General features: G+C 47.8%; 1 protein-coding gene across 5 annotated transcripts in view; it reads left to right on the plus strand.

The window, feature by feature from the left end:
• The window catches only part of FBH1 (F-box DNA helicase 1), a 46,126-nt gene that overhangs the window by 8,392 nt on the left and 18,711 nt on the right, over positions 1 to 19,023 (plus strand). The window contains exons 1-8 of one of the 5 annotated variants that reach the window (XM_069547147.1): positions 217 to 428; positions 10,413 to 10,568; positions 10,879 to 11,480; positions 14,762 to 14,892; positions 14,999 to 15,134; positions 17,147 to 17,337; positions 17,730 to 17,822; positions 18,528 to 18,622. In XM_069547147.1, the coding sequence (XP_069403248.1) occupies position 428; positions 10,413 to 10,568; positions 10,879 to 11,480; positions 14,762 to 14,892; positions 14,999 to 15,134; positions 17,147 to 17,337; positions 17,730 to 17,822; positions 18,528 to 18,622 (1,405 nt within the window). In that variant the 5' untranslated portion in view covers positions 217 to 427. Of the gene's footprint in view, positions 1 to 216; positions 522 to 10,412; positions 10,569 to 10,878; positions 11,481 to 14,761; positions 14,893 to 14,998; positions 15,135 to 17,146; positions 17,338 to 17,729; positions 17,823 to 18,527; positions 18,623 to 19,023 lie in introns of those variants that run through there. The other 4 variants (XM_069547148.1, XM_069547149.1, XM_069547151.1 and 1 more) reach the window with 4 other exon arrangements.

Below are 19,023 nucleotides of genomic sequence, written 5' to 3' on the forward strand. Positions count from 1 at the left end.
TAGTGTTGGCCCCGCCCCCCGCGGCCGGTTCCGCCCATACTCTTGGCCCCGCCCATCGCGCAGACCGCGGCCCCTCCGTGAGTCCCTAAGCTAGGAGGAACTCTGGGAAAGTTACTGCTCGCCTCTTCCGCGCTGGCGGAAGCGCAGAGGGGGCGGGGCCTGCTAGCGGTAGCGCGGTTCGGCATTCTGATTGGTCGCCGCAGCAGTCCGTCAAGTGCGCCCTTCCTCTTGCGTGCTTCAATTGGCCGGTGATGCATTCCGTCGGCGTCGGCGGCGGGCTCTTCGCGGCCCTGTGGCGGCGGCGGAGGTGGTGGAGGAAGTCCACGGCCTGCAGGGGCTCTCACTGCCCCTGGGAAGCCGCGACCGGGAACCCGGGTGGCCCGGGACTTGAGGCGGCGGCGGCGAGAGCCCTGATGCGGATCGCCATAGTGCGTGAGGCCGCCGGCGTGGTGGGGGCGCGGACGGGCCCGGTCGCGTGGACCTGAGTCTCTGGGGTCTTTAGCGGGTCTGGTCTCTGCGAGGTATGGTCCTCGGGGGTGGTGGAGCGCTGGCTGGGGCCAGGGCGGATCAGAGAGCGGCAGGCTGGGGCGCTGTCAGTGATGTGGGCGTCGTCGGAACGTGGCCTCGGCCGTGGGCAGCCAGCATTTCCTTTCCTGCTGCTCAGCTGTTTTGACCTTGGGCGAGTCATTTTGTGGCATCCTTTTGCCTCTTGCATTTGCAATTGCCCTCCCCCTAACCTGAATATTAGGGAAACTGGGGTAATGTGGGGGGTCCTGGAGCTGGTGTAGAGTCTTGAGTTCTGAGCAAGCTGTGCGGGGTGGTGGCGGACGTGAGGGTCGCTGTTGACTTCTCTACCTGATCTTCCGAGGTGCTCGTCGTTTAACCCTCGCGGTGTTTTCTGTCCCTTCCGAGGGAAAATGGGAGCAGCTCTGCTTTTCAGGCCTGGAAATCGTTATACTTTGCATCTTGTATCGCACTGTGGTGTACAAAATACTTTACGTTAGTTACCTCACCCGCAAACAAGCCTGTAAGGCCTCATGGCAACCCACTCAGGTGAGGAAATTGAGGCCTGAAGAAGTTAGGGATTTTCCCATGGGAGGATAAAGATCACTGGAAGGAAGGATGGTAGCCGCCAGTGAGGGCCTGCTCGTGCCTGGTAATCTGCTCAAATAAGGAAGATAAAATGAAAAAAGATCTCTGACATGAAAGCAAGCTCGTTTTGCTCATGAGCGGATTGAATTTGATTAACTGAGTAGTAAGAATAGTCCTTGGAGACAGAATCAGGTCCGGTATCAGGTTTACCAAAGTTATTGTTCCCTTCTGTCTCACCACTTCAAGAAAAAAAAAGGAAGGCATGAAAGTTCTTTAAGGTTCACTAAGTTTTACGAAATGCCTGGGGTGGTTCTTACTGCAGCCATTGGTATTGGTGCAAGTGCTTGAAATTGCGATATCTGGTAGCTCCACCCACTTTTTTGCTGCTATCCTTCCCCTGCCCACCCGCCCCCCCCCATCCTTATTACCAGTTGACTCCCTGAAGAAGGGAAAGGCTACCTACTCCAGTATTCTGGCCTGGAGAATTCCATGGTCTAATATTCTGGCCTGGAGAATTCCATGGACTGTATAGTCCATGGGGTCGCAAAGAGCCGGACATGGCTGAGCAACTTTCACTTCACTTTCACTTTCCACCTTTTCTTGGGTTAAGCCTCCAGTTTCCTTGCTTTTAAAAACAAAACACATATTTGCAGTATAGGACAGAATATTTTAAATTAAGATGATTGGTTGTTTAACTGGTGTTTCACAGGCAATTCTCTTGTATTCTTTTTTTTTTTTTTTTTAAAGAGTATTTTATTTATCAATTTGGCTGCACCAGGTCTTTGTTGTGGCATGCAGGATCTAGTGCCCTGACCAGGGATCGAACCTGGCCTCTGCACTGGGAGTGTGGTGTCTCAGCCACGGGACCACCAGAGAAGCCCCCCTTTTGTCTTCTTTAGGAACTGATTTTGGCCTGAATCCCCCTTTCAGCAGCTAGAGGACAGTGTGTGTGGATCTATTCACAGTGCCTTGGATTGTCTAGAGCAAAAGCTTGCTGTGCAGGGGACAGATCTTGACAATATGCTTGCGGAAGGAGATGTTCTGGGGTCTTACTGGTTTCCCCATTTTTGCTTGTCCCTTTTGTGCAAGTGTGTGGAATTTGTGGTGTGCCCTTTAGTAATTCATTTCTCCCGTGGCTTGCCTTGGCATCATTGCTACTTAGCTAACCTCTTTCCTTTTCCTCTTTTCTTTTTCGTGGTTCCGTTGCATTCTGCAATTGTCATCAGAGGGTGTCCTGATGGGTTGACAAGTTTTGTGGCCTCTGAGTGTGCGAACACTAGACTCTTGTTCATAGAGCTCTAATTTCAGATTTGTTGTCATCCTCTCTCTCTGCTTATTGTCCCCCCTGTCCTTCCTAAGCTGATTTTATTTAAAGATTGTGAGTTCTGTCTTCATCGATCTGTGGAATCGTCTGCTCTTAGAGCATCTCACCAAAGCACCTCAAATCTTCTGTCTCCAGCTGTCACTTACAGATGTTTTGAGGGCTAGTTTCCTATTTCAAAGTACCTCCTGGAGCTTAACCTGTCACTCGACAGATAATTTGAAAATGAAACAAGCAAGCGTTTTCAAAACTGAGAACTTTCGTCCTCCCTTGACACCTGGAAGAAGTGATTAAAATGCAAACATGATTTCTTCTTTACTCCTCAACGTGGTTAATGCTGTTATCACTGAGATCTAGCTAGCAATGTCAGTTACCTGTTTTTTTTCTCTTCTGATCTCTCTCATCCAGTGTTGGTCTTCACTTTCCCCTTCTCCCTGTTTTTGCCACTGCTGCCCTCAGTCCTTGACCAACTCTTGCCTCTGTTAGTAACGTGACTTTCTGCCTTGTTTCCCTGATAGTCTGTGTGTTTACTCATCCTCTGCCTGCCTCCAGAGTTCCCATTCTAAGATGTAAATTTGACCAGGCATTAACCCTGCTTAGAAAAGTGAGATAATTCTCTGAATCCCTCTAAGATAAAGTCCAAGTTCATTAGCATTATACTTGAGGGCCTTTGTACTCTGTTTCCAAATTCCCTTTTCATCCTTGTGAGCCTCTCCGTGTGATGAAACCCGACTTCCCACCACTCCACTGCCATGTGTTTCTTTTGCGTTCCTGGATCCTGCTCATCTTGTGAGGCTGATCTCTTCATAAAGCCTTTTTCATCTTTCCTAACTGGTCACTTGTCTTTACTCCCATAGCGTTTCATAAATGTGTTTGTGTAGCACCTGGCTGGATGGCATCACAGACTTGATGGACGTGAGTCTGAGTCAACTCCAGGAGATGGTGATGGACAGGGAGGCCTGGCGTGCTGCGATTCATGGGGTCGCAAAGAGTCGGACACGACTGAGCAACTGAACTGAACTGAGCACCTGTCATGCCTTATGTATAGTAACTTGTGTGTGTGGTAACTTGTGGACAGGTGAAATCATTCATTTTTAAATCTGCAGTGTCTCAAGTAGCATGTGACCCCAGAGATGCCAAGAGAGGAAGCCCTCGAAATGTTTTTCATGAATCTGGGGCATCATAAGTACTTACACATGGTTGCAGGATGAATTGGCAGTAGAAAAAGCCTTTCAAATCTTTAGAAATACAGTCTAGTCCGTACATCATGATCATTTCTTGTTTTTCCTTCCTTTCTCCATTCCTGAAACACACATGGGAAAAAAGCTGTCTCCATCCTCGCTTGCTGGAGCAAGTGGCTGCTGCTCCACGAGACGAGCAGGTGTTCGTAGGCATCAGAGAGCCTAACTAGGGCCTGGGAGAGCAGGCCTTTGGGCTTGTAGGACACAGGGACTTGGCCCTACATTGAGAGCAAGTCCTTGGAGGAGCTAGCACATTTGCTTCTCGCACAGCTCACACTTCCAGTGAATTCAAAAATATTTAGAGCTTTTTCCATTTTGAGTGTATAGTATTTAGTGATGTCATGTTCACACTTTCCTGATGGGCATCCCTGGTGGCTCAGACAGTCAAGAATCTGCCTGTAATGCAGGAGACCCAGGTTTGATCCCTGGGTCAGGAGGATCCCCTGGAAGAGGGCATGGCTACACACTCCAGTATTTTTGCTTGAAGAATTCCATGGACAGAAGAGCCTGGTGGACTCCAGTCCTTGGGGTTGCAATGAGTCAGAGACAACTGAAGGATTAACACTTCCACTCTCCTTACACTTAGGTTTTCTAAGTACTGGAAGTTGGAGCTTTGGTTATGATGTTCCACAGTGGTTTCTAAAAAAGGGACAGAGAATTTAAACCTGAGGTTTTTAGAAGCTGCTTTGAATCTTTCTGGTGGATTTGGAAGGGAGAATATTATCTTTGTTTTTTTTTTTTGGCCACACAGCATGGGGGATCTTAGTTCCCTGCCCAGGGATCAAACCTGCATCCTCTGTAGTGGAAGCGAGCATAGAGTATTAACCACTGGACCACCAGGGAAACCCTGAGAATATTACCTTCCATAGAGAGAACTCTGGACTTGAGGAGTCAGAAGGCCTAAGCTGTATCACCTACAACTGTTGTGATTTCAGGCAAGTTTTCCCTGAGCCCCAGTTTCATCGTGGCGCAGTCACAGGGTTGGGCAGAAGTCAGATGAGAATTTGTGAAAGAACTTCAAAAGCTGTGAAGCTCATTGGCACACTGAGATAGTGTAGGATATCAAAACCGAAGAAGGCAACCTCAGCTTCTCCAGAGAGCACTGCCGTAGTCGGTACACTTGTTCATTCCATTCGTTCATTTCATTAATATTTATGGAGCAGTGGGTGTTGGGTGCCTTTCCCCTCCCTCCCACCCGACTGTAAAGCTTTCCTCTAGGGGTAGAAGACATGCTGATACACACCTAAACAGTGGTTTGAAAGTGAAAGTCACTCAGTCGTGTCCAACTCTTTGCGACCCCGTGGACTGTACAGTCCGTGGGATTCTCCAGGCCAGAATACTGGAGTGGGTAGCCTTTCCCTTCTCCAGGGGATCTTCCCAACCCAAGGATTGAACCCAGGTCTCCCACATTGCAGGTGTATTCTTTACCCCTGAGCCACAAGGGAAGCCCAAGAATTCTGGAGTGGGTAGCTCATCCCTCTCCAGTGGATCTTCCTGACCCAGAAATGAACTGGGGTCTCCTGCATTGTAGGTGGATTCTTTACCAACTGAGCTAACAGGGAACATGTTAATAAAATATATTATAGTAATAATACCAGTCTGTATGTGAACAGCTCGTGTTAAGTACATAGTTGTACAGGTAATCACTGCACTGCTGCACAGCCTTGCCTGGGTTGAATGAATACTTTCTGTCTCACTGAGGTTGGGGACCACCACTATCCACGCTGCTGAGATTGGGGTCTTAGATCTCCCAGGGCACATTTGACCTGTGAAGTACCCAACTCTTGGTAACAACGGGCCTGCCGCAGCGCACCTCCGCTGTCTCACCAGAAACAAGAGGGTGTCTGCTTGACCTGCACGGAGCCTCTCTGAGAAGGGCAAGAAGCTTGTGGGAGCGAATGGGATGAGGTTGGGTTTCTCTTGATTGGTAAAACCTCCCAGTGCACCTCGTGTTAGGAGGTCGCTCTTGTCAGGCCCCTGTGCCAGAGTTACCTTGATTTTCCTTTTTCACATTTTTATTTAATAATCTTTCTCTCCAGGAGTTGTAGACACTTATTATCTTCAGTGTGTCCATTTAGGTCAGTAACCTGCACATCTTGGAGGCCTGTTTGGTATGAATTCTGATTAATGAAGGTTAGGAATGCAAAAAAGTGAGTTGGTGTCAATTTCAGGTGACCCTGGAATGGTTAGGGTGGGCATGACCTCAGTAACAAACAGATCCAAACACACAGTGACCTCAGGACTCCAGCTCGTTTCTCTCTCTTATAGCAGTTTCAGGTGACTGTAGGGGGCGGGGTGTGTGTGTGTGTCTGAGTGTGTGTACGTACTCTGGTGGTTTACTCACTAAGTCACGTCTGACTCTTTGCGACCCCATAGTCTGTAGTCCACCAGGCTCCTCTGTCCGTGGGATTTCCCAGGCAAGAGTACTGGAGTGAGTTGCCATTTCCTTCTCCAGGGAATCTTCCTGACCCAGGGACCGAGCTCAGGTCTTCTACATTGTAGGCAGATTGTTTACCAACTGAGCCAGCAGGGAAGTCCTGGTGCTCTTTAAAGCAAAGGACCCAGGCTGTTGGAGGGTCTTGCTCTTTGAATGCGTGGCCTCCAGGTTTCCCTGGGGTCACCTTCCTGTTCCCTGGACAGGACTAGACCCCGGAGGAAGGGACAGGAGAGGCTTTACGGGCCGGGCTTGGGAGAGGTGCACACTCCTCCGCGTGTTCCCTGGGGCCCCAGCTCCCGGCACTACGGGGAGATGTGGACCAGCCGTGTGCTGAGGAGGGAGGGGACGGGCTGTCTTCACCAGGAAACCAGGAGCACCCTGTTCCGCTTTGGGTGACTTGGCTTATGGGAGGATGAGAAAATGAAGCCAGGCGGATTCCAGCAGAATTGAGGCGTCCTAGCACGAACTTCTCATTCAGTCAGCACTGGAGTAGCTGTGATTTGCGGAGTGTAGTGATGAGTGCTTTGAGGAAGAAGTTGAGGGGACGTGTCCCTGCCTTCCCAGGGCTGGGGTGTCTTGTGCAGCTGTAGTGATGATCAGTATAGTAATGGTCTCGCCGGGGGGCTGAGGAGAATCCAGCCTTCGGCTGTGCGCTTGACCTGGGGGGGCGGGCGGTGGGGTGATGCCAGTCAGCAAGGTGAAGAGTACAGTGATTGGCAGAGGGCTCCAGGTGCTCACCACTTGGGAGTCAGACACAAGGACTGGGACCCACACTTGCAGTGCCAGCGGTCTGCCAAGCAGAGTGGGGTGGGGGGCGACTCGAGCAACGGGGGCCTAGCGATGGAGGATCTGTGGGGCCTCTCGCTGTAAGAGAGCCGTCACAGGAAAAGCAGCATGGGATGGGCAAAATCGTGTTTGACAGATGGTTTTCCTGCCTTCCCAGTGTTTTTCTGTTGTGACATAAGGGATATGACACTGTGGTCGGCTCTAGAGGCACAGGTGCCCGCTGGCGCCTGGAGACAATTCTGCTGGACCCTTCTGGGGCCTCGCATAGTTTGGAAAGCCCACCAGCAAGTGTCATGTCCCTCCATCCCTCTTAATGGTACACTTTCATCACAGTGCACTTTAGCTGCTTCCTGAAGAATCACGAGCATCTTCTAATAAGTGCCCTTGGAGAGCCATGCAGAGAACACCTGCTGTTTGGAGGAGGGGACCTCACGAGGTCTGGGGACTCAGGGGAGGAAGGGGTAGCATTTGAACATCCTTATTCTGGTAAAGTTAGGTTTAAGCTGCTGATTTTAAAATATATTAACAAGGCTAGAAGCTGGTTAGAATTTTACTATAGTAATTTTAAACACTTTCACAAGAACATTGAGGCTGTTAGAACATAGCATCTTTTAAGAGGCTCATCGTGGCATGGTCCACGTGTAATTCTGAGCTGATAGGCTGTGTCAGCCTCCCTGTGCGTGTCACTAGGTGCTTCTGTCTGTCTGGTTGGAACCGTGTGACTGTGGTGTAAACTCCGCATGTCAGCTCCTCAGGGTCTTCGTTGTGACTCGACTGTGAGTGATCGCGTAGAGGAGGCTTCCCCGCTCCAGATCGGAGCGCATCACACGGCCTCAGACGCCTTGCTAACTCCCGAGCTGGTGGCAGGGGCCGCGGCTCCCACACAGTGAAGCACAGAGACCCGAGAGGCAGGAAAAGCAGTCTTGGTTTCTGATCTCTTGCTGAAGTCAGAGGAGGAAGTAAGTGGTGAAAGTGCCGCCTCTGCCTCCCGGGTGTGTAGTCAGGGCCGTGGGGACCATTCCGGATGGAGAGGGCAGACTGCCTTGCTGGTGCCCAGAGGCCAGATAACCCCGCCTGGGCACCTCTGTGCCAGCGATGGCTTCATGCAGGAACGCTCTGGGCTGTACCCAAAGGCTGGAAGCAGAATACTCTCGCAGGTCTGTGCCAGCACCAAGGCCCTGGGTCATGTGAATTTGAGGGTTTGACATTGGTAATTTTTGTGATTTTATCTATGAAAACTTTCTCTCCAGGCCAGCTTACCTATAGACCTTCACCTTCTTTAAATAAGACATTCTCCGACTATCGGTAGCTTTCCTCAGCTGTCTCCAGTTCTAATTCTGGACATTGGGTTTGCCAGCTCTGAAACAGTTGGGCATGTTGGAGGAGAAAGCCGACATGAGTCACATAACTGGGATCTACAGGGTTGGTGGGTTTATTGGCTGGAATTCTGCAGCTGCTCCTGTAGTTGAACCGGGTGGTTTTGGAGCACCTGAACGAGGGGCCAGGGTTCGTCAGTGTAGTCGTCCCAAGGTACCCGCAGGGGAGTCCTTCCAGAACCCTCCACGACACCAAAATCCTAGCAAGCTCAGGTCGCTCAGAGTCTACCCTGTGGACAGGGACCTCTGAGTCCCGTAGCCTCAGATGCATGCAGCCACGGGTCACGTTAGTGTTGGTCTGTGGCTGATTAGCTTAGTGACATGAAAGATTCTGAGCGGGAGAGGCAAACTTTCATGTCTTACTTTTTAAAAGAGAATAATCAGACTTTAAGCTTATTTTTTTTCAATATAGAAAATTTTTAAATTTATCTTTTATTTTTTTGTTATAGAAAAACAACTTTTTTTTTCTTCCCTCTGTGAGTATAAGACTTGGTTTTTAGTGTAGAGGAATATGTACCACAATGAAATAATGAAATTTATAAAACCATTACAGTGGAAGGGATATGTTCTGATCATAATAAGAGATTAAAATATATGACTTGGCTTTGTGAAAGGTGTTTTCAGTAATACAGAACAGGCTATAACTGGACTGCTGACATACTTCATGTCTTGCCATTAGGTACTGTCTTTATAATTTGAAAGTTATTTCAATGTTTTATGCAATCACATCTAAGCTTTGTTCCAGAAAATAAGCAGGTAGGTAAATTTGTGTTGAGTTTTATAGTTTGACAAGTCTTTTGGGGTGTGTTTTCTCATTTAATCATTATAGCACCCCTGAGCCTTCAAGAAGCTAAGGGACTGGGGTCCTCTGGCGGCATTTTAACTCTGAATTCTGGTAGTTAAAAGGTCTCTCTAGCATACTTTCAGAGGGCCTTGTAGAGCTATTTTTGTGTGGAGAAATAATTTTCTATAAGTCTTGAAATATCCATGAAGTTTTTTAAAAACTTCTGTTAAACCTTCAAAAGATGAATTGAAATTTTGAAGCATTGTTTCTGAAGAAGCTACGGGCTAAGGGTGGGGGGGTGGGTTATAAATTATACCGGATACCCATATTAGTGTCTTGGTTTTAGATGTTTTCAGGGTTACGGGAAATGTTGAGTGAAATTCTGACATGAGATGTTACAGTTTACTGTAGAATGTTTTTAGGACCTGTGGCAGTATGGTGCTGGCAGGAAGTCGTTTCATGGGCCATCTGTAAAGGGCCACTTTAATTCTCTTGCATGTGTTCTCCTCTCTTACCGTTTTTTAAAAATGTAGCTATTCTGTTTTACAGTAGTGTAACTGTTGTATTTAATGACATCGGAGGGGTTAGATCTTAAATGTGATAATATGCAGAAACAGGAAGAGCATCGGCTAAATATGGAAAATAATTACCTGGCAGAAAATGCCTGATACAAACGTAAATACGTCAGTGCTCTCAAGACAGAACTCTGGGCTCAGTTGCTGTTGTGTTGCTGAGGGGGAATATGAAACTTCATCCCATGAAGATGCTGAAGAGTGGTCTTAATTCTTTCCCTCTCGGGGGCCTTGCTGCCATCCTGTCACACCAGTGCTGAACGTTGGGGCGCTCGGGGTGTCAGGGTGCGCCTGGGGGCGGGCGGGGGCGTGCAGGGCTGAGCTACCCCTTGGGGAGCCTGCAGGGACTGTCCCCTAGTGCCTTCTGCCCCTGCCATTTGGGGAAGCTGGTATATTCAGGGGACAATGTCTATGTTTACTTTTAAAAAGCTACAGCTAGCTCTTAAAATATTTATGGTTAATACGGGAATATAAAGGGCCTGGGTGAAGTCAGCAAAAGATGGCAGATCTCCGTGTGGGCAATAGTGGCAGCTTTTCAAATGAGCGTTTCATGATCAGGGCTTCTAGAAAGCATGATAGGCAAAAAAGAAGGTTATTTTAGGATTCTAAAATCCTGAGGAGGAGATGCTAAGAAACTATGAGAGACTGAAAATTGATGGGAAAGTAGAGAAGATGGAAAGGGCTGGCTCAGGTGGTCCACAGTCACCGTATTCCTAAAAATTACGTTTAATTTGCTGACTAGCTTGTAGAATTTGTGATAACTAACAAGAGTCCCGTTTCTTCTGCCCTTTGGTACAAAACAGTGAGACGGTTTAAGCGGAAGCATCTTACAGCCATTGAGTGCCAACATCTCGCTCAGAGTCACTTGGCTGCGTCCCAGTCCTTTGGTCAAAGATGGACAAGCAGAGACCCGAACCGCGGTCTCTATCCTAGACCCAGAACCAAAAGAGGGACCAGGGGTATGTCTTTCCCCCAAATACCTTGCATTTCAGAATCTACAGTGTGTGTGGCCTTTGAGTATCTCAGTATTTGTAAATGCTGTTGCAGTGATCTTACAGTCCTGTTGCAATAGTCTGACCGTATGATAGAGCCTGATATAAATATTTTTTGTATTAAGCTATATATGTAATCAGTAGACCAATAAATATATCCTCGTCCCTTTCCCATAGTAAAATAGATAATTGAAAACTAGTTTGTCTCATTTGGGTCAGCGAAGGGTCATCACTCCTTCCTCATTTCTCGTGCGTTCTTTGTGGGTTCTCTGTCTAGGGCGAGGATGCCTGAGATACAGCCGTGACTTCTTCCTCGCTGGCCAGCAGCAGTGCACCAATGACATGGCCAAAAGCAATTCTGTGGGCCAGGACAGCCCTAAGGACTCAGAGGATGAAATGATCTTCGCGGCAGGGAGCCCCTGTGCCCTGCCTCCAGGGGGAGACGGAGACACCAGGCTGCACTCGCCAGGCTCCGCTTTGCCTGCAAGGAAGCGGTCTCGGTCCTTAGAGGACGAGAGGAATCCAGCCCCAGGGACCAGTCCGTGGGATGGGGTGTCTAAGAAGACCCCATGGCATCACTCGTCCCCATCCTGCGCACGGCCCAGGGAAGCCAGTCCGGAAGCAGAGGTCGGGGTGGGGCAGCTCAGCGTGCAGCCTGGAGAACCCAGCCAGGAGGTGGAGGACATTGGTCCAGACCCTGTTCCTGACCCTCACTATGGGCTCCTTGGGACCTTGCCCTGCCAGGAGCCCCCGAGCCACATCTGCAGCCTGCCCAGCGAGGTCCTGAGGCACATCTTTGCTTTCCTGCCCGTGGAAGACCTCTACTGGAACCTGAGCTTGGTGTGCCGCCTCTGGAGGGAGGTCATCAGCGATCCGCTGGTATGGAACGCGCTCTTCGTTCTCTGATGTTTGCTCTAAATCTTCACGGATTCGCCTCGCTTAACGCGTCCTCCTGACGATGGCGTTTCTTCAGAAATGTTAGTGTCCGTGGTCCTCCAGAATCAAATCCCAGCCCCTGGAGGCACCTGAGACTTTCCGTGTGTGTCCCACCTTATTAGTTACTCCAGGCTTCCTGCTGACTGCTCTCCAGTCCACCCCGGTATTCTGTCCACAGCACACGACGTGCTGCCTCTCAGCTGGGGGCTGTGTGGTACTTCCCTTACGTTGATCTAATCTGCACCCCACAGCCGACCAGTCCCAAGAGCCCCTCATATCTCTGCTGACCTCTCACCTCTTCCAGGCTGCACTCCAAGTAACTCCTCTTCTCTGTTCCATCCCACGGAAGGCACCCTCTCTCTCTTCCTTACGCTATTATAGTGATTTATACCTCTGTTCAAGCCTATGATGTTCTGCTATGATCTTAGAGAGCCTTCCTCCTTCATTTAACATTAGAGCACTGCTGGAGGGCTGGTTGTCCTGTCTGCATTCTCCACTGTGTGCTCCACTGTGTCTCACAGTAGTTTACACGTATTAATAGGAGGTGATTGCTAAATGAGTGTTGCGTGTAGTCACAGGAGTACCTTCTGAGAACAACACAGGGGCAACCCGCGCTCTCAGAGAGGATTTCCTGGTTCCGTTAGCCCACAGCCTGTGCTTCCGTTTGCTGTGTCATTACACTTCCCAGGTTCAGGTCTCCGGGAGGGCTAGGAGAATGTTCTGCTTAGCTGGTGTGTCCCTTAGACCAGCCATTGGGAATAAGCCAGAGGTAGAGTTTAACCCAGAGAAGGCAATGGCAACCCACTGAACACCCGTGAACACCGTGAACCCAGGTGTTCATGCCTGGAGAATCCCAGGGACGGTGGAGCCTGGTGGGCTGCTGTCTGTGGGGTCACACAGAGTCGGACAGGACTGAAGTGACTTAGCAGCAGAGTTTAACCCATTCTTCAAGTGTGTGTGTTTAGTCACTCAGTTTTGTCCAACTCTTTGTGACCCCATGGATGTAACCCACCAGGCTCCTCTGTCCATGGGATTCTCTAGGCAAGGATACTACAGTGGGTTGCCATGCCCTCCTCCAGGGATTTTCCCAACCTAGGGATCGAACCCAAGTCTCCCACATTGGAGGCAGATTCTTTACCGAGTGAGAAGTTGAAAACCTTGGAGATGGAGGGCAAGATGGATATGTTGAGAGTTAGTACGTTTCTCTTCCAAGCCCAAAGGATTTTGGAGGAAATTTCTCATTGCTCTTGCTCCATATTTTGCTTGATGGTCTTGTCTCCTACCTTCAGACAAATATCTTTCTGTTTTTAGTTGTGTACTTTATTTTGGGTCAGTATTTCTGGGCATTTGATTAAGGTCTCTGGTGGGAATTGGGGATAAGTGAGGGTTCCTGCCGTTCTGCTTGAGAAGATTTTGGGAAGATATCACAGCTTATTCTTACATCTTGAAATGTTAGAACAATGCCCTTTTTATCATCACCAGCAATGATGTGATGGTGTTACTTTCAGTGACCTTGTCACAGCTCTCATTTTCTTTTTATTTCTTGTGGTATCTTTGTCTGCCTTTGGTATAACGTTATGCTGGCCTCAGAATAAGTCTGGAGTGCTCCCTCCTCTTTGGTTATTTTGAGGAATTCGAGGGGGATTGATACTACTTCTTTAAATGTTCAGTAGAATCTTTCAGGGAAGTAGTCTAGTCCTGAATGATTCCTTTTGGGGAGACTTGATTACTGACCCAGTCTCCTTACTCAGTGGGCTTCCCTGGTGGCTCAGGTGGTACAGAGCCCGTCTGCAATGCGGTTGACCCAGGTTTGATCCCTGGGTCGGGAAGATTCCCCTGGACCAGGAAGTGGCAACCCAGTCTTGCCTGGAAAATCTCATGGATGAAGGAGCCTGGCGGGCTCATTATTGATCTGTTCAGATTTTGTTTCTCCATGATTTGGTCTTGGTAGGTTGTGTGTTCCTAGGGATTTATTCATTTCTTCTAGAGTGTCTGGTTGGTTGACCTGCAACTATTTGAAGTATTCTTATAGCCCTTCTTATTTCAGTGACATCAGTTGTAACATTGCTCTTTCATTTCTGATTTTGGTTATTTAAATCTTCCCTTTTTTCCATAATGTATCTAATTGTTGTCGATTTTGTTGATCTTTAAAAAAAAAAAACTCTTATTTTATTGATTTTCCCCCCCTATTTTTCTATTCTTTATTTCATTTATTTCTCCTCTATAGTCTCTTTTATTTCCTTCCTTCTGCTAGTTTTGGATTTAGTTTGTTCTTTTTCTAGTTCCTTTAAGTGTAAATTTAGGTTGTTGATTTGTGATCTTTTTTAATGTAATTTTTATAGCTATAAACTTAACTCTTAGCATTGCTTGCATTTCATCCCATGCATTTTGGTATCTCTGTTTTTATTTGTCTTAAGGTGTTTTCTAATTTCTTTGTGATTTCCCTTTGGACCCATTGGTTGCTTTAAAAATGTGTTGTTTAATTTTCTCATATTTGTGGGTTTTCCAGTTTTCTTTCTGCTGCTAATTTCCAGTTTCATTCTGTAGTGATTGAAAAACATACTTTCTATCATTTCAGTCTTTTAAAATGGATTAAGACTGACTTCGTGGCTACATACATGATCTATCCTGGACAGCGTTCTGTGTGTACTTGAGAAGATTGTATGCTGTGGTAGGGTAGAGTGTTCTTTATATGTCAGTTGGGTTCAGTTGGTCTAGTGTTGTTTGTGCTATCTGTTCTTGAAAGTGGAGCGTCAGAGTCTCCTGTTGTCTGGTTCTCTCTTCAGTTCTGCCCGTATGTGCTTCCTAGATTTAGGACGTTGATATTTGGTACATGTGTGTTTATAATTGTTATAGCTCCTTGGTGAACTGACCCTTTTATCCTTATGTAATCGTCTTCTTTGTCTCTCCTAAAATTTTAGACTTACAGTTTGTTTTGTTTACTATAAACTCTGAGTCATCAGTGTCTCGACAGGCACCAGACTGTTTCAGACAGGAAAGCTGAAGCTCTAGCTCTCCCCAGATTCTGTAACAAGTTGTTGTTGGAACCAAGAAACTGAGACCCACCTTCTTGTTTTTGACTAGAATCTGTGTGATGTTTCTGCCCTTTTGTCCAGCTTTTGAGTTGTGAGCTGTAGTTGTTTTCTAAACAGCTGTCTATATATGTAGCCTGGTCTCTAATAGCCATTGCCTACATGTCGTTTTGGATTTCTTAAACTATCTAGTTCATTCCTTGGAAAAAGCTGTATCACCGATACCTGATGAATGAAGAGCAAGCCGTCAACAAGGTGGATGGCATCCTGTCGAGCTACGGCATAGAGAAGGAGTCGGACCTGTGCGTGCTGAACCTCATCCGGTAAGTCACCGTCCTGTGGGAGGCAGTGGGTTTCTGAATTTCTTTCTGAGAGATCAGCATTTAACGGATCATTTTCCCACGGACACTGCTGTGAATGTCTTAACAGCTACACAGCCACCACGAAGTGCTCCCCGAGTGTGGACCCTGGACAGGCATTGTGGAGTCTGAGGGATCACCTCCTCCTCCCCGAGGCAGAGGCCTGCGTGCGCCAACACCTCCCTGACCTCTGTGCTGCCCCTGCCGTACGTGAAGAGGCTGTGGGGAGGGCTGGGGAGGTGGCGCCTTTCCTCTTGGGAAGAAAATGTCTTGGTGGTCAGATGTGGCTGAAGGTTGTTTTAGATTTATTTTTAAAATCTTCCTTAAGTCTCTGGTTTGAAGCCTTAATCTTTGTCATTGGTCCCATAGAGAAATAAATGGCCACAGATTCTTTAATTTGGAAGGAGTTTTAAAAAGCATTTCATCCAGTTTTCTATTCTGTTGAGCAGTTTCAACAGAGGATGGTTTCCTAGCCTCCAAACACTCTGATTGTAAGAGTTTCTTTACAAGACATCCCATTGTATTGGTGACAACTTGGATTTTCTGAAAGTGAAAGTCGCTTAGTCACGCCTGACTCTTTGCGACCCCATGGATTATACAGTCCATGGAATTCTCCAGGCCAGAATATTGGAGTGGGTAGCCTTTCCCTTCTCCAGGTCGTCTTCGCAACCCACAGATTGAACCCAGGTCTCACACATTGCAGTTGGATTCTTTACCAGCTGAGCCACAAGGGAAGCCCGGAAAAATGACGGGCTTTGTACTGACACATGGTGAGTTAATGAGATGCTGGAAATAGTCCTCAGTGTCCTGACTCCATCTTCTGGAATTGTCATCGAGATCAAGGGTTCTTCTTAAATGTTCTCTCGGAAACCGCGTGCAACCCCAGCCTTATTCTGCAACCAGTGGAAGGTTGGAAATCTAGCCCTGTGCATTTCTCTGCCTTTCGAGAAGTGGCTGTCGATGGTGGAGTGAGGTTTGTTTCATAGGACGATTGTAGTGAGAAATATGCAGAACTTTCCTTTCATGGATGTGTTTTTAGCAGGGAGGCTTGCAAGGGGTTAAGAATAGTAGTATCTATTTTTGATATTTCCATGTTAGTGAACGTTTTCTCAGACATTGATAACTGGAGCATACTGTGTCCATAATCATACACTTTGAATAATTTATTTACTACTTATTAAACTTAATAAATATTTTTAAAAATTCTACCTATCTTTTCTTTCTTAAAAAGGTTTTTTAAATTTATTTGGCTGCGCGGGGTCTTAGCTGCAGTATGTGGGATCTTTAGTTGTGGTATGTGAACTCTTAGCTGCGTCATGGGATCTGATTCCCCGATCAGGGACCAACTCCGGGCCCTTGCCATTGGGAGTGCTGAGTCTTAGCCACTGGACCACCAGGGAAGTTCCATTAATAAGTTATTAAATAATCGTAAAGTAAGTAGTAGATTAGCATTTCTTTTTAAAAACTTATTTTTTAGGCTATGCTGGGACTTCATTCTGCACAGGCTTTTCTTTAGTTGCAGCAAGCAGGGGCTCCTCTCCACTTGTGATGTTCAGGCCTCACATTGCGGGGGCTTCTCTTGTAGCGCACAGGCTCGCGGGCGAGTGGGCTTAAATAGTTGCTGCTCACAGGCTCCAGAGCAGAGGCTCAGCAGTTGTGGCGCACAGGCTTAGCTGCTCCGCGGCATGTGGGATCTTTCTGGATCAGGGATCAGACCCTTGTCTCCTGCATTGGCAAGTAGATTCCTTACCACTGAGCCACCAGGGAAGGCCAATAGTAAATTAACATCTTCATGCCATTGAATTGTCAGCCTTGATTTCTCTGTAAAGACTGCTGTTTTCTTTTTACCCGCCATTTTTGGCACATTTATTAGTAAGCTTATTGGACTTGAGTGTCTGGACCTGAGAGCTCACACTGACCTGGGTGGGGAGAGTGTGGATTACCTCTGTGCAGGGTCTTATATTAGGGACTTTATAAATATTATTCAGTCAACGGAAACTGAGAAGTCAGATCCAAAAGTGATGAGAAGGAAGGAATCCAGGGCAAGAGGAGATGTTCCCATTGTTTCCCAAGTGTCATTTGGGAAGTTGGCCTCCTTGCAGCAGGTCTGTAGGAGACACGTGAACCCTGAGCCTGACTTTCCTCATTGTCGTCCCGTGTGCTTCTCACCGACTGTGTTTCGGGTCTCCTCTCTCATCCCCTCCGCCTCCCTCCTCAGGGCATCAACGTGTGGGCCTTGGTGGCGGCCATCGTGCTCCTGTCCAGCAGCGTCAGCGACATCCAGCAGCTGCTCTTCTGCCTGCGGCGGCCCAGCTCCACTGTGACCGTGCCGGACGCCACCGAGACCCTGTACTGCCTCGCCGTGCTGCTCTATGCCATGCGGGAGAAGGGGGTCAGCATCAGCAACCGGTACGGGCCCCGGGCGAGCCCCCCGCCCACCGCGCCCCAGGTTCTCAGAGAGACCAGAGTGCGACGGTGCCAGCAAGCAAGCGCACTCTGGGGACAGGAGGCACTGTTCGGTCACGCAGTGTCCCGGGGCACCAGTCTCTCCTCTGGGCCCTGCAGCCAGGTCTCTCCCAGAACATGCTGTCCGGATATTTACCTGCACTGCTGCTTACCTGCAACAGTGCAGCTAAAGACGCCTCAGCTCTTGGTGTATTTAAGCCCTTTGCTGCTCTTTTTTTTTTTTTGCAAAATAATGGTACATATTTTCTTTTTAGCAACAGTTAGGAGTCTGAGGAAAACTAATATACAGATTGTGACTGAATATGAAAATCTCTAATCTCCTTTCTTCCTGTTAGGATTCACTACAACATTTTCTATTGCCTGTATCTTCAGGAGAATTCCTGTGCTCAGGCCTCAGGAGACAAAGAGGAACCATCAGTCTGGTCGGGGTACGTCCGTCTGCAGATGTGTTGTCCCCTTTGATTCGTGACTGTCACGCTTAAGGAGAAAAAGTGTTTTGTATTAAGCACTTTATTGAGTTATAGTTTACATTGCGTAAAAATCACCATTTTAATTGTTAAATTCAGTAATTTTCAGTAGATTTACTGAGTGTTCAGCTAACATCCTAATCTAGTTTTAGAACGTTTTTATCACTCTAAAGGACCACCCTCTCCTTTTTCTCTTAAAGAAGAGAGCATTCTTTTTAAAAAATAACTTTATTTTTTAAATTTTTGGCCCTGTTGGGTCTTCACTGCACAGGCTTTTCTCTAGTTGCAGTGAGCAGGATCTACTCCTAAGCTACAGTGTTCAGGCTTCTCCTTGTGGTGGCTTCTCTTGTGGAACCACGGGCTCTAGGCACTTAGACTCAGTAGTTGTGACTTGCAGGCTCTAGAGCGCAGGCTTGACAGTTGTGGCTCATAGGCTTAGGTGCTCCGTGGCATGTGGGATCTGCCAGGACCGGGGAGTGAACTTGTCTCTCCTGCTTTGGCAGGTGGATTCTTATCCACTGCGCCGCCAGGAAAGTCCCTTCTCCTTTTTTTTTTCCTCATTAAATTTTATTCATTCCATTTGGTTTTTCCTATTTGGTTTTTGGTATCTATCCCTGATCTTTTCAATTCCTTGCTCTTTTCCTGATTTCTCTTCTAAATGGTTAGAAAGAAAACAACCATCCAGCTGACACATGAACAACAGCTGATCCTAAGCCATAAGATGGAGCCTCTCCAGGTGGTGAAAATAATGGCATTTGCAGGTAAGGGGCTGCCGCTCCTGAAGGCCTCTCGTCGCTGCCTCCCCCTTCCCTCCACCTGCTGGAGCATCTTGCCATCACCTGTTATTCCCCTTCTGCAATTAAATCATCTAGAAAGCAGTTGTCAAGGAATAATTGCGTTTTCTTACCACTCCAGGGAGCATCCACCCTGGAGTTCCTGGGGGCAGATGGTCCACAGTTTGTGGGATTGACCCAGCCTGTTACGTGTCATCATGTCTGTTCACGATGGCTGTGGGGCCGCAGGTCGTGTGACTGTCTTGTTCAGACAACGTCAGGAGTTCCTGGCTTTCTGTAGAGTGAAACCTAGAAGGGCTTCTGCCTTCTGATTCTAACCTGCATCCCCAGAGGTGTGGTCCCCTGTTTTGCCTCAGTCAGCGACTTGT

This window comes from Ovis canadensis, chromosome 13, assembly GCF_042477335.2.
Source record: "Ovis canadensis isolate MfBH-ARS-UI-01 breed Bighorn chromosome 13, ARS-UI_OviCan_v2, whole genome shotgun sequence".
Lineage (NCBI taxonomy): Eukaryota > Metazoa > Chordata > Mammalia > Artiodactyla > Bovidae > Ovis > Ovis canadensis.